Below are 13,831 nucleotides of genomic sequence, written 5' to 3' on the forward strand. Positions count from 1 at the left end.
GGAATTTTCCCGTCCTTTGGTGTTAGAGCCAAATTTTCTCATCTTTGGGGGCAATTTTGGAACCTGACTTCTCACTTCCCAACAGAGGGAGTTGCAAAAATCAGGTGTTCTCAACAAGAACATTGAATCGATTGAAGACTTTGGATAAATGCTAAGTGGAGACCTGTGGTTCCATGCCATAAAGCATAGAACATACCATTTTGACCTGAAAAATATCGAAGCCAGTTGTTAACACTTTGCTGCTTTGTCCTTTAAAATCCTTTAGAAGAAAAAAACCAAAACCTGAGTAGTACCTGTATCTGATTTTAACTAAGTCTTAAGTCAGCAGTTCTCAAAGTGTGATCTCCAGACTAGCAGCACCAGGAACAGAGGAACTTGCTAAAAATGCAAATTCTCAGTCTCCACCCCAGACTTAGTAAATTAGAAACTCTGAGAGTTAAACCCAACAATCTTGTTTTAACAAGTCCTTCAGATAATTCTGATGCTGAGGTTTGAGAATCACTGATTTAAATCATCAGGAGAAAACTCTATTTGCCCACTCAAATGGGCAGTAGTATGATTGGAAGCCTGGAATCTCTGCATGTGTGTGTTCCATATGCTCTGCAAAAAGGCACGCATTCTTTTTTTTTTTTTTTTTTTTTTTGAGAGAAGTCTCGCTCTTATCCCCCAGGTTTGAATGCAATGGCTCAATCTCGGCTCACTGCAACCTCTGCCTCCCGGGTTCAAACGATTCTCCTGCCTCTGCCTCCCAAATAGCTGGGATTAAGTCATCTGCCACCATGCCCTTCTAATTTTTGTATTTTTTAGTAGAGACTGGGTTTCACCATGTTGGCCAGGCTGGTCTCGAATTCCTGACCTCAGGTGATCTGCCTGCCTCGGCCTCCCAAAGTGCTAGGATTACAGGCGTGAGCCACTGCACCTGGCCAGGCATGCATTCTTAACTGGTGTTTTGTGATTAGATTAGTTGTGCTTAGAATTTGCTTGGTTCTCTTGCAAAATATCCTGAAGTTTGTTAAAGAAAGGATTGATCGTGTCCGGTAAAATAATAGGTCTTGTCGGTAGTTGACAAGGAGCCACTGTTGAGACCTTGCTGGATACAAAGCCAACTTCAAGCCTACTCTCTGTCCCAATGTGTAAGCCTTAACCATCCCCTCTCCTATTTCCAGCAGAAGTCTTTTCTGTTTCAACATGTAATACCGATTCTGCCCCAGAGGAAACAGAAGGCAAAATGAGCAGAATTTGTGGTTTTGTCCATTCTCTAGCGCTAATGCAGTGAAGGAGGGATGAAAACGCTTTAGGAGATGGTATGATTGGGAAGAATATTATGCCATGTACCATTTCCATCCTTCCCCCAGTGCCAGCCGCTGATGAGCAGTTTCACATTCCGGTACTGGGTGGCACACAACCTAGTCTGTTTTCACTGCTAGCAAGGATTCACCGTGCCAGTCTGTTATGTACACCCAGAGAACAGGGGTGACAGAGACACCCTCCTGCCTTTTAGAAGAGATATTTGATCCATATTTTTCCTGCCTGGAATCGTGGAGACTCCTGTCTGGTCTGGCTGCAGCCTGACCCTCCAGATGCCTTCACTTGTGGGTGATGTTTGACACATCAGGAAAGTCACAAGTCTGACTCCTGTGATTTGAGGAGACAGCTGGGAATCCTCCCTGCTGTGGTCCCAGCCAGCATAGGAGCATGACCCTACATCCAGGGATGGGCTTAGTCCAAATCAGAAATGCCCATGTTCTCTCAGGCCTTAGCCTCCAGCTTCCCGACACTGAGACCTGGGGCATGAGAGCTTCCCTGCTGGAGTCCTACCTTATTCTCACCAAGTCACCCCCGACTGACCCTTTGGGCCTTTGGCAATAGTATAAATGGGTGTTTTAAATTTCTCCATGGGCAACCACCCTGCTCTCAGAAGATGCCCTCCATCCTCTCCAGGGTCTCAGAAGGTTTGGCTCTTCCAGGTGCCAATAAAAATGAACAGTGGGAGCTGGTGGCAGACCAGCAAAGGGCCACCTCACTGTCCCTGCTGGACTGCTACAGCATGGGTAAGGCCCCCATTCGTGGATCTCAGGACTCAGAGGCCGAGGGTTCCAAGCATCCCAGCAAGGCTGCCCCTGAGCCTGGGAAGGCTGACTGCATCCGGGAGGTCTCTGCCTAGCTGCTCCTAAGCTCCTGCCCTCTTCCTTCCAGATCACACGGCAGCAGTATCAGAATGCACTCACTGCCTGCCACATGGACAGCTCACCTCAGTCCCCCGACATGGAGGCCTTCACAGACGGGGACTCCACTAAGGCCCCCACAACCCGGGGCACACCCCAGACCCCTAAGGATGACCACGCCATCACGCTGCTGAACAACAGGAACAGCCTGCCGTGTAAGTCAGCTGGGCAGACGGGCAGGCCGGGCTGGTGTGGGGTGAGGACGACCCTGCCTTCCTCTTCTAGCCCTGCCCAGGGCTCACACCACCTGAGCCCTGGGTCTTCTCCAAAGCAGAGAGGTGATGCACTCACTGTCCTCCCCAGGCAGCCGCTCAGACGGGCTGAGAAGCCCCAGCGAGGTAGTGTACCTGAGGATGGAGGAGCTGGCCTTCACCCAGGAAGAAATGACTGACTTCGAGGAGCACAGCACACAGCAGCTTACACTGTCTCCTGCAGCCGTTCCCATGAGAGCAGGTCAGGGGGGCCAACTGGGCCCAGTGCAGCAAGGGAGATCATTGCCTTTGGGCACTGGGATGGCCCAGGGAAAGCTGGCTGAGGGGAGCCCTGGGACCGCAGCCCCTGCATTAAACCTCCGACCTCCTTACACAGCCAGGGAAAGGAAACATTTACTGAGCATCTACCATGCGTCAGGCCCTGTCTGTTTCATTCTCCTAGGAAAATTGTGTAGGGCAGTATTAGGAGTTGGGTTTCTGCCTGGATTCAGACCCTGGCTCCTTCATTTAGGAGTTATGCAATTTTAGGCAAGTTATTGAACCTAAGACTCAGTTTTTTTTTATCTGAATAGATAAGTATCCTTATGTTAATAGGTATAAATTATGACAGCTGTCTTATAAAGTAGCTTTGAGTATAAATGAGATAACGTACGTAAAAGGCATATCACAGTGTTCAGTACTATGCTTTATAAATGTTACATAGATATCATTAGGCCTACCTTACACATTAGGAAACTGAAGTCAGCCATCGTTCTAACTAGCTGTGGCTTTGACCAAAGGTGTAGTCTCTAAGACTTTTCGTGAGGTCTCAGACCATATCACCTCCCTCTGAGACACTGAACACTTCTGCCTTGACAGCAGTGTTGCTCTGAGCTCCCAGGGTCCCAGCAGTCCTGAGAAGCTTCTGTGTTTGCCTCACTAAGATGTACTTCCCCAAGCTTTCAGTAGCCCCCTATGCCTGCACCCAAGCCAGCAGTTCCCCTACCTGACTTTTCAGACCTACTTCAATCCATAGTATAAGACCTCTCAAGTCCAGAGCAACAACCTGAAAAAGTGCTCCAAGATTTTTAAAGTTGGCTGGGTACGGTGGCTCATGCCTGTAATCCCAGCACTTTGGGAGGCCCAGGCGGGCTGATCACCTAAGGTCAGGGGTTTGAGACCAACCTGACCAACATGGTGAAACCCTATCTGTACTAAAAAAAACAAAAATTAGCCAGGCATGGTGGTGGGTGCCTGTAATCCCAGCTACTCGGGAGGCTGAGGCAGGAGAATCGCTTGAACCTGGGAGGCTGAGGTTGCAGTGAGCTGAGATGGCACCATTGCACTCTAGCCTGGGCGACAGAGCGAGACTCCGTCTCAAAAAAAAAAAATTAAAGTCAACAAGACAATATGTTTGAACTTGTGGCTAACCCAGAAAATCTGGGACATACATAGTCACTGTTACAGGACCTGAATTTAGAACTGATGTTCTTTTTCTGCCCCCAACACCAAATCTAGTAGCTAAAGCACATAGCAAGAAAATGTAACAAAGGAATAAGAATGAAGGCGATGGAGTGGTCTTGGAGATCATCTAGTCCACCCTTGTCCTGTGACACATGAGGACCCTGGAGGCCTAGAGAAGGGAAATAACTTGCTCAAGTCCAAAAACTGCATCAGAAGTAGGCTTAGCCTCATGGCTTCAGTGCAGTGCCGTTTCCAGCACACCACTCTGCCTTAGGTTTTTATTTGCATTGGTGGTAAGGCTTGGCCCCTTCTGGGCTCTCAGATTCTGTAACTCTTTGAATTCCCATTGAGTCCTGTGGGAGAAGACGGGGCATTGTTGTTGAACCCTGTGGCTTTCCAGGGTTTGTGCAAATAGACCAAGGAGACCTCCACCTATCCTCATGTGTGCTTTTAGTCTGGCAAATAGACTGGGTGGAGAACACATTGTTCTCTAACCCCTCTCTCTTGCCAAACAGTGTTTGAGAAGAGGGAATGATTTCTGACTTTGCATGGATCGTTGGATTCCGGCTCCTGTTCTCCATCTTTTCGTTCCTTTTGTGGCACTAAAATGCCTCTTGCTAACTACTTACACCCCGTACTTTCCTGGGCATCCCTGTTTTGTTACACCACCCTCACCTGGCTCACGTCTTAAACTTCACTTGCTGAGGGATGTCACTCAGAATCACCGTCTTGATGCCTGAGTGTGTAGGTTGAGACAACTTGAGTTCTCTCTTCTTTCCTTTCTCAGCATCAGATAGTGAATGTTGTAACATCAACCTGGATACAGAGCCCAGCCCCTGCAGTAGCGATTTTGAGGAAAACGTGGGCAAGAAGCTGCTGAGAACCTTGAGTGAGTAGCTAGTTCTTCACCCAGATGAAAGCCACCCTGCTGATGGTTAGTAGGAAAAGCATGTTAGCATCTTCCTCTTGGGGGAGGAGCCATGGACTCCTCTTAGAAACCCTAATGAGGTACAATTGTGGAAATCCGCAAAAGGGCTTGGGCCAGCACTGCACCCTTGATAGTTTTGGGATCTGTCCCATTCAGTTGTTTGTCCTCTAGGACAGGAGTCTGCACATCATGCCCACAGGTCAATTCCGACCTCCCTCCTTTACTTGTTTTTGTAAGTAAGGACTTACTGGATCACAGACAGATCCATTTGTTATCTATGGCAACAATGTCAGAGTCGAGTAATTGTGACAGAGACCATATGGCCCACAGGCCTCTAATATTTTCTGTCTAGTCCTTTAAAGAATTGGTGTTCAGGAGACTCAATAGAAAGAGAGCAATCTCCTCCACAGATGGAAGTCAATGGTGGAGAGAACAAGGTGAAGATATTCCTTCCTAGAAACAGACCTGGGAACAGATTGCTCTCTCATCCTTGAGGACAACTATGTAATTATGCCCACCTGCCCCACTGCAGCAGGGAGGTTGCTTCAGAGCTAGAGAATGCAGGTCCCTGGAAATGGCTCCCAGCTACAGCCACCAACCCTGATTCATGGGACATCAAAGTCTATGAGATTGGTTCTCTCTGAGGGTGTCTGGCAGTCAGAGGGGCTGGCCCCCAAGGGGCACAGGAGGCATGGGCCTGAGGTGTTACATGGGCTTTACCCAGTCCCCTCCAGGAAGTCTCAATTCCAGGCACCAGCCTGGGTTTGTGACTTTTCAGAGATGGCATCTTATATGGAAAGTACGTCCTAATCTTTCAAGATGTAAATATGCCAATATCAGCACCAGCATACAATGCCGGTTAGTTCTAACCAAGCTGTCAAGGGCTTTGTCTCCATTTCTGCTTCTGTTTTGAAAAGAACTCAGACTGCCAAGCAATTATAAATGTTCCTCCAGTGTTACAGGCTGATACTTGCAACCTGTTTTTTTCAGGTGGCCAAAAAAGGAAGAGGTCATCAGAAGGAGAGAGAACCTCTGAGGACAACTCCAATTTAACACCTCTGATCACATGACAGGGCAAAGCCAGCATTCATTGGGTGTGTGAAATTCCAGAGCTTTGGGGGAGAACCCACCCTCCCATCATCTGCTTCCCCCAAGGCCTCCCACAGGTGACAGAATGTTCTGCCTTCCCTTCCATCTCTTCGCCCCTAGCTGTCAGTTTGGCAGATTTTCCCTCGTTACCTCCAGTTCGACTCAGAACCTTGACATGGCCATAACAGAAGGAGGTGCCTCTGATAGAACATGCTAGAAATGGTCTTTTCCACAGCATAGTCTGGGACTGGAGAAGAAATGTCTGACTGCAAGCTGACAATGCCACTCTGGGACCCCTGATGCTCTTCTTTGTTCTTTGGGTCCCCTGATGCCATAGGAGACCTATCGTCTTGGAACTTGCCATTCTTTCCTCCAGAACAAAATGTTAACTTTCTAACACATTTCATGCATAGCTTGGCTCAGAAGGTGCCACTGGCAGACAGGCACATGGGAGGCTGGAGTGGGAGGTCTGAAGATTAGTTCAGGGGATGGACCAAGAATTTCCGCCAGAGCTTTAAAGAAGTGGGACTCAGCCATGTTGGCGTGTGATTGACATTACAGCACAGAAAACTGTTAGTGACTGGTTTCCTGTTAGATAAGGGTTCCAGCAGCCTGGGGCAGTATGTCTCAGCTGGAATGGAAAGAATGTGAGATGGAACCTCAAGTCACTGTTTTTACCAGGGACACATCTGTTTTGGCTCCCAATCAGCAGTCTTCAATCGATCAATAATTCTGCTCTGGAAGAGAAGGAACAGGGAGCAGAGAGACCCAACTGGGAGCCAGAGATGGAACTTCAGGTCTTAAGTGCAAACAAAAGCAAAAAACAAACAAAACTTACATGGAAAAACTGTAAGTGCTGAAAGCAAGTTTAGCCATGACAAACCAAAGAGTGCCCAGGTTAGCCAAGAAAGATACATAATCTCATGGGACTTCAGCGAGAGTTACACAGGAATGTGGAAGAATCATTCTTCTTTTTCATGCATTTGTCCCTCTCCCACCCCTTACTACACCCTAGCAGATCGGCTGAGTGTACTTTATTCCAAGAACTTACTAGATCTCTGGTTTTTCTCCTGAAGTTGGGGCAGGTGCAATTCCAAGCATAACCACCAGATGGCAGAGTGACCGCGCATACCTGCTTCCAAGAATAAAACAGTTGTGAAAAGCAACCACAAAGCCGGGGGCGGTGGCTCACATCTGTAATTCCAACACTTTGGAAGGCCGAGGCGGGTGGATCACTTGAAGTCAGGAGTTTGAGACCAGCCTGGCCAACATGGTGAAACCCCATCTCTCCTGGGCGTGTAGTCCCAGCTACTCGGGAGGCTGAGGCAGCAGAATCGCTTGAACCTGGGAGGCAGAAGAGGTTGCAGTGAGCTGAGATCACACCACTGCACTTCACCCTAGGCAACAGAGCAAGACTCTGTCTCCCCCCGCAAAAAAAAAAAAAAAAGAGAAAAGAAAAGAAAAGCAACCACAGCCAGCCTTAGGGAAAACTTGGAAGTAAGTGAAATTTGTCTTCAGAATAACTATCTCCCTTTCTGATCTGTCTCCTACGCTTTAGATGTTCTCAGTCAGGTACTCATTGAACTCATTGATTGAGTGCTGTCTGCTAAATCTCCAAACCATTCTCAAACCTTTCCCCGTGGTATACCATCAAGCTTCCCTCCCCTTCCTCCAAAACCCTCACTCCCACCTCCCCACACCCATTCAGTCATTCACAGGGAGGAGGGAGACTGATCATTCCTCTGGGTTATCTGCATCTCAAAAGAAAATGCTTACCCACAGGAACTGCTAACTCAGGGGTTCTTAACTTGGGGTCCATCACCCCAAGGGGTCCATAGTTGGACTTCAGAGGGTCTATGAAACCCCTAAAACTGTCAGTATTTAATGTATTTATTCTTGTATGTTTTTTCCAGAGCATTAAAGCTTTCATAAGGTTCTCAAAGGTCTCAGACCTACAATGAGTTAAAACAAACAAACAAACAAACAAAAACACTACTATTTTAAATAGTGGAACTTTCAGCCCAGCGTTTCTGCAATGCAGAGTGAAGTGGATACTGGGCAGTTCGAGACAGGTTTTTAATCATAAATGGTCTTCTCAAGTGTCCATCAATTGATGGGGAAGGCTGGCACCCACCAAGAAGTGGAAGTCCTCAGAAATTCTTGGCACACCCTAGAGTATTGTACAACCAACACCCCCACATAACTTTGTCCCCTCTTCCCTAAGAACCCAGAGCAAGTGTTGCAGACAGGAGGGCCACAGCATGTGGAAGTAAAGACTTTGGAGCTAGAGATGCCTTTTCCAGCAATGATTATTGACTTCACCACACTCCTTGCCTGGCCTGGCCTGAGGCTCAGCAGTGCATGACTTCTCGTAGATAACTTCACAGCCATTCAGTCCCAACACCTGCTCTTGCCTGGTAGGAACAGGCAAAGTGTCAGCCCTCAGTGTTGGGTACTTAGACCCAAACCAATAAATGGTGAGTTTTGAACAAGAACTACCATCATGCAGGCTTCCTGCCCAGATGACCACTGGCCCCAGGGGTGCCTGCCTGGCTGGTCTTCATCACCCCTGAGGCCACCAGGCTCAAGCCACTGCTGTTGCATTACACCCATCCCTTTGCAAAATTCCTATGGAGCCTGTCACCACTCCCCTCCCTATATACCCCCACCCCACAAAGATTTTCTTCAGGTTAAAAAAAAAAGTTTAAAAAAAGATTTTAAAATAAAGCATTTATGAAGGCTCAATAAATTGTAAATAATTTTTAAATAAAATGAAAATGCCTTTCCTGGAATGTGGCTGTTTTCCTTGCCCCTGGAATCTTCTGACGTAGCTTCATTTGAGATGCAGGTTGAGTGATGCCCACGTGTGATGATCTCACTTGTGGACCACCTGCCTGAAGAGGCATGCCGCTCCGGGCCAGGTGTGAGGCTGCGGTGAGGTCACGGGGAAGCCTTGGCACACTACTTTGGGAGGCCAGATGGTAAGATTTTGCAGGAGTGAATGCCAGAAATGAGAAGTAAAACCCAAATGAGAAGCCAGTGTGCATAAAGACAAGGAAGGAACTAAGACGACAGTGAGAAGGGCTGGCATTTGCTGAACCCACGTGATGGGTGAGGTGCTGTGCTGGGTGCCATCCACATTCAAGGTCTTGGGGGCTAAACCCAGACAAGCCCCTGAGACAGAATGTTGGTCACACTAGCTCGCTTCTGCAGAACCTTCAGAAAGGAGTCCAAGTGGCATGACTCTGGCAGTTTGCAACCAAAGGCTAGGGAACAGAACACAAGAATGGGCCAGGCCTGTTGGTCAGTTTTAAGCCGATACTGGAGGGAGGGAACAGCCAGGCAGGTGGGAAGATGTGTTTGGGCATTTAATACCTGTGTGGAAGGAAGGCTGAAATCTGACACCTACTACTAATTTCTCAAAGCAAACAGGAGGATTAGGGGCCTATGCCAAAACCTCTTAAGATTCTTCTCAGGAACCTCAGTAGAGGCTATTCATTTCACTAACGGTAATAATAAATGATGGAAACAACTATTTTGCCAAGGGCTTTATGTTCCAAGTATTGTGCTAAGTACCCATTAGCTCATTTCTTTCTCAACCACCCTGTGGAGGAGGGTTTACTGTCTGCAAGGTTACTGTCTTCTTGCTCACGGTTACACACCAGGGCACTGGCAGAGCCTGGAGGTTGGAGTGCCCTGCTCTTGAGTGGGCAAAATTGGTGAAACAATCCCACCTCTGAAGTTCACTGGCATGTCAGAGGCCTGAGGAGTCCTGCCGGCTTCCCAAACTCACAACCCTTTTTCAGGTGAACGCAGTGGGAGCCATATCGACCAACATATCTGTCGGAATAGAAGAAGGCCAGATTCCCATTGAGATGGGCCTTTTTCAAGTGCTAAAACCATTTGAGCACTTTGGTACTGTCACTTAGGTTTAAAGATGTGTTTATCTTTAATGGTTTTGGCAGCCCCCTAAAGAGAAAATTTTAATTTTCCCTAACAAGAGAAATTAAATACTAATAAGATGGTCAGGTAGGATTACACTTTGGAAGGCGACATTTTAATATTTCAGGCTTTTTTTTTTTTTGCCCCAAAGAGCCAATTTTCGTCCCCATGGAGGCAGTATCATCCCCATGGAGAATGAGAGGTTGAAAGCGTTTGGAGAGAATGTCAGATTGACAGAAGGTAGAATCGTTCGACTTCTCTATTGGTTGCCTTCCCTTACTAACAACAAGCATCTTTACATTGGAAGGAGAACAAAGACTGATTTGTTCAGAAAGCTGTGAAGAGATGGGTGGGAGGGCATCTAATCACATTCACTCATGAACTTCCACCAGCCCAACCACACAGTGGCAGAGTGAGTGTCCTCTGAAGGACTCCCGGGGCTCCAGCCAGACAGGGAAGGATCTGGAAACCACATCCTGTGCAGAAACAAAAGTGGTGGGGGAGAGGCAGTTCACATGGAAAACTGTAAACAAGGAATGACAACTGCTACTTTCAAATATTTGAAAGGTGGTAGATTAGAAGTGCCAGTAGATTTACTATCTGTGGTTGAAAGGAAGGAAAGGAAGGGCAGGGGAGTGGAACAAAGATGAACTTTTACCATGAGCTAAAGGTAAATGAGCCTCTTTTTTTTAATTAAGAGGCTCCACCAGCAGAAGGGGATGCCTCACCAGGTATTTAAAGAATCCATCACCACCACCACCCCACCAGTTGAAATGGATGAGTCAGAGACAATATGGAGAGACTATTTCACTGGGGGAGAGGCAGGACTTGATGACTTCCAAGACCTCAGGACCGCAGGATTTTCTAACAAGCCAAATGAGTCCTAGAAAGTGGCAGATCCTATTAAAATCACAAGAATTAACTTTAAATATTTAAAAACTCCAAATAATAGATCTCTTGTGTTAAGTAACATCCAACCCCACCAAATTCTACAAAATGGCCATTTGGAGCGGCCCTTGGACTCTGGAAATTGTGATCTATGTTTTTGTGGTTCCAACTGTTTCAATAAACCAGGAGGGACTCTGACAGCAGGGGACAGCCTGATGTTCTATAATCAACCTGAGTGATGTCATCTCCTCTCACAAGTCCAAGAAGTCCAGTTTCTTAAGTAACATAAGAAGACAGCTGGCCTCCAAATGACAAGCCTGCAAAATCACCAGGGAGTTATATGGTGAGTTCACTGAAGGAAGCTATACTGTAAGAACACATTGTAGTTTTTCCTTTAGCCACTAGTAAAACCCTCTAAAGCATGCATTTTAAACTGTGGGTCACAACCCATTAATGGTCATAAAATCAACTCCATGTCTTGATCAACATTTTTATTTTATTTTTTTAGGTGAAGTAGAACACAATAGAATGGCTCGAAAATATCAGAATGCACTACACACATCACGAGTAAATACTGTTTGGTGAAACTTCTGTTTCAGTTAAATATGTATGTGTCCATGCATGTCATGATTAAATATCCTTCTTACCACAGTCACCCTAAAGAACCAAAGCTTAGGACTAGGGACACAACCATGCAGAAAGAGCAGGGAGACCAGACACTCTGGGTTGAGATGATGAGTTTAATGCCACAGCCGACACCCACATTCACACTTTGGCTCCTTCAGACAACTTGATCTTTGGGACTAGACTTTGTACAGAGTCAAACACCACATAGAAGCACGTGGCCGCCACACGCAACACTCCTGCTTTTTAGTGAGAGGGACAAGATACCTATGTCTCATGATCAAAGTACTCTTTTATTCTTAAATAAAAATCTTAATTTGCTTTGACCTCCAAAGGCTCTAATCCCAGTCTCCAAATTCGTCTCAAGGGATGTTCTCTTCATGTGGGGCCGCCTCACCAAAGCAGCCTTTCAGTCCTGCAAGTGTCTCTAATCCATCATATGTACATGTAGGTTTGTGCAGGCAGGGAACACACATGACAGAGAACTACTTTGGTGGTACTGGACGGGTGGTGTTTCTTCACTGGATTTTGGTGACTGCTTCATGGATGGAGGTGGCCACGTAATCTAGATTTTTGGTGGTTAAGCCACTCACGTTGATTCGACCACTTGGCAGCAGGTAGATGTGCTTTTCATTGATCAGATACTCAACCTGCTTGGCTGTTGAAAACCAAAAGAAGACATAATCAGAACGGAGGGGATCCTTAAAGCAGTGGAGGCTCAGCAATTATATGACAATTACAGCTTTACTTCTTTCCCCTTAAGAGAGAGAAGCAAAACAAAAGGCGCTATTTTGTCCAACTGACAAACAGAAAAATACACTCACTAGATTCTGGAAAGTACTCTTACTAGTTCACCTTTGAATCCCCAGAAAATTCAATATGGCTACTACTGGTGGGAATTTTAATCTGAGATTGCCTTCCAACCAAGCCTTATACATTACATCCACTGGGACACCCCTATCACCTAAAAACAACCATCAGACAGAGAACAATATGAAACGCTGGCTATGAAGTGCTTCCTTTAGTTCTTCCCTAACCTGGACTTGCACTGAGCACCCGCAGCAGCCTCCCTTTGACATTTCATTTTTACAATACATTGGGCAAGGCCCCATGCATGAGGTACCTGATCAATCCTGTGTGAATTAACCAACGAGCTGAGAAACGACACAGACCTCTCTGACCTGGCACCATCAGACTTCTGTTCATTTCTCAGCTGTCTCTCAGATGCAGTAGTTTTTCCATGTTTGCAGAAATGCATCACATATGAGTAAGAAGAGACTACCTGTACTTCCTTTATACAGCAGTCTCTAGAGCAGTTTTGCTATTTGGCAAATCCATTGATAGAATTTTAGTGAATTTGGCGGGGCACAGTGGTTCATGCCAGTGATCCCAGCACTTCAGGAGGCTGAGGCTGGTGGATTACTTGAGGTCAGAAGTTTGAGACCAGCCTGGCCAACATGCTGAGACCCAGTCTCTACTAAAAATACAAAAATTAGCCAGGCGTGGTGGCATGTGCCTATGGTCCCAGCTACTCAGGAGGCTGAGGCAGGAGAATTGCTTGAAACCCAAGAGGAGGAAGTTGCAGTGAGCCGAGATCACACCACTGCACTCCAGCCTGGGTGACAGAGCGAGACTCTATGTCTCAAAAAAATAAAGAATTTTAGTGAATTCTTGCTTAAGTAATTAGTACCTTTAAGATACCACCAACCTAAGGAAATGGAATAATAATAAAATCATCATAATCAGAGGAGCGAACACTATGTGCCAGGCAGTGTTCTAGGCACCGCATCTTAGTTCATCCTGATAGTAACTTTATCACGCCCATTTTGCAGATAGGCCGTAAGGACGTTAAATGGCCTCCGAGGCCGCACAGCTGCTCAGTGGTGGATGTGGGATTTTCAGGCAGGATTTTAAGTCTGGGCTGTACACTGCCTTCGTGACGCTACACTGCCTCTCTATGGAAGTGAAAAATCTGGACCCTGGACTCAGTGCTCCTTGAAGGAAACCAAAATAGTTCACCCTAAAATACACTTTGACATATTTCGAGATGGCTGTTGAGAGGGCCTACATACAGAAGTAGTCCGGCAAAGCTGTCTTTTGTGGGAGAGATCTGTATCTGTAGAGAAAATCTGCATGGCTGCAGCTAGGCTTTCTCTGAGGCCCTCCCTTGTCCAGATCTAGGGGAGATTAACTGAGTGTCTGATGCCTTTAAAGGTCTAAAAGAAATAGACCTTTACCGCTATTTTCTCTGAGGGCTGCTACCTGTGACTTATCTACATAATATAGCAAGACCACCTTTGCTAACCAGGCCTTCTCTTCTCCGCCTGCCATAATCTGTTTTGGCAAGCTCCAAGCTCCCATTCTTTCTGTAACCCCAAGATGGTATAAAAGCTCAATCATCTGGCCATTTATTTGAGTTCTATTTTGTAAGACACCTGTGCAAGTTAATAAATTTGCATGCTGGCCAGGCACAGTGGCTC

At 46.6% G+C, this 13,831-nt stretch overlaps 2 protein-coding genes across 4 annotated transcripts in view; one reads left to right on the forward strand and one right to left on the reverse strand.

Annotated features, from left to right (window-relative positions):
- The window catches only part of CNNM1 (cyclin and CBS domain divalent metal cation transport mediator 1), a 66,686-nt gene extending 59,325 nt beyond the window's left edge, over nt 1–7,361 (forward strand). The window contains exons 8-12 of one of the 3 annotated variants that reach the window (XM_054522762.2): nt 2,197–2,380; nt 2,529–2,678; nt 4,668–4,769; nt 5,799–5,902; nt 6,974–7,361. In XM_054522762.2, the coding sequence (XP_054378737.2) occupies nt 2,197–2,380; nt 2,529–2,678; nt 4,668–4,769; nt 5,799–5,878 (516 nt within the window). In that variant the 3' untranslated portion in view covers nt 5,879–5,902; nt 6,974–7,361. Of the gene's footprint in view, nt 1–2,196; nt 2,381–2,528; nt 2,679–4,667; nt 4,770–5,798 lie in introns of all 3 variants that reach the window. The other 2 variants (XM_009245702.3, XM_063727701.1) reach the window with 2 other exon arrangements.
- Nucleotides 7,362–11,205: 3,844 nt separating this feature from the next.
- Nucleotides 11,206–13,831, reverse strand: part of GOT1 (glutamic-oxaloacetic transaminase 1) — a 33,284-nt gene continuing 30,658 nt past the window's right edge. The window contains 1 exon segment of the mRNA NM_001135449.2: nt 11,206–12,009. Coding sequence (NP_001128921.2) covers nt 11,870–12,009 — 140 coding nt within the window. The 3' untranslated portion in view covers nt 11,206–11,869.

This window comes from Pongo abelii, chromosome 8, assembly GCF_028885655.2.
Source record: "Pongo abelii isolate AG06213 chromosome 8, NHGRI_mPonAbe1-v2.0_pri, whole genome shotgun sequence".
Taxonomy (NCBI): domain Eukaryota; kingdom Metazoa; phylum Chordata; class Mammalia; order Primates; family Hominidae; genus Pongo; species Pongo abelii.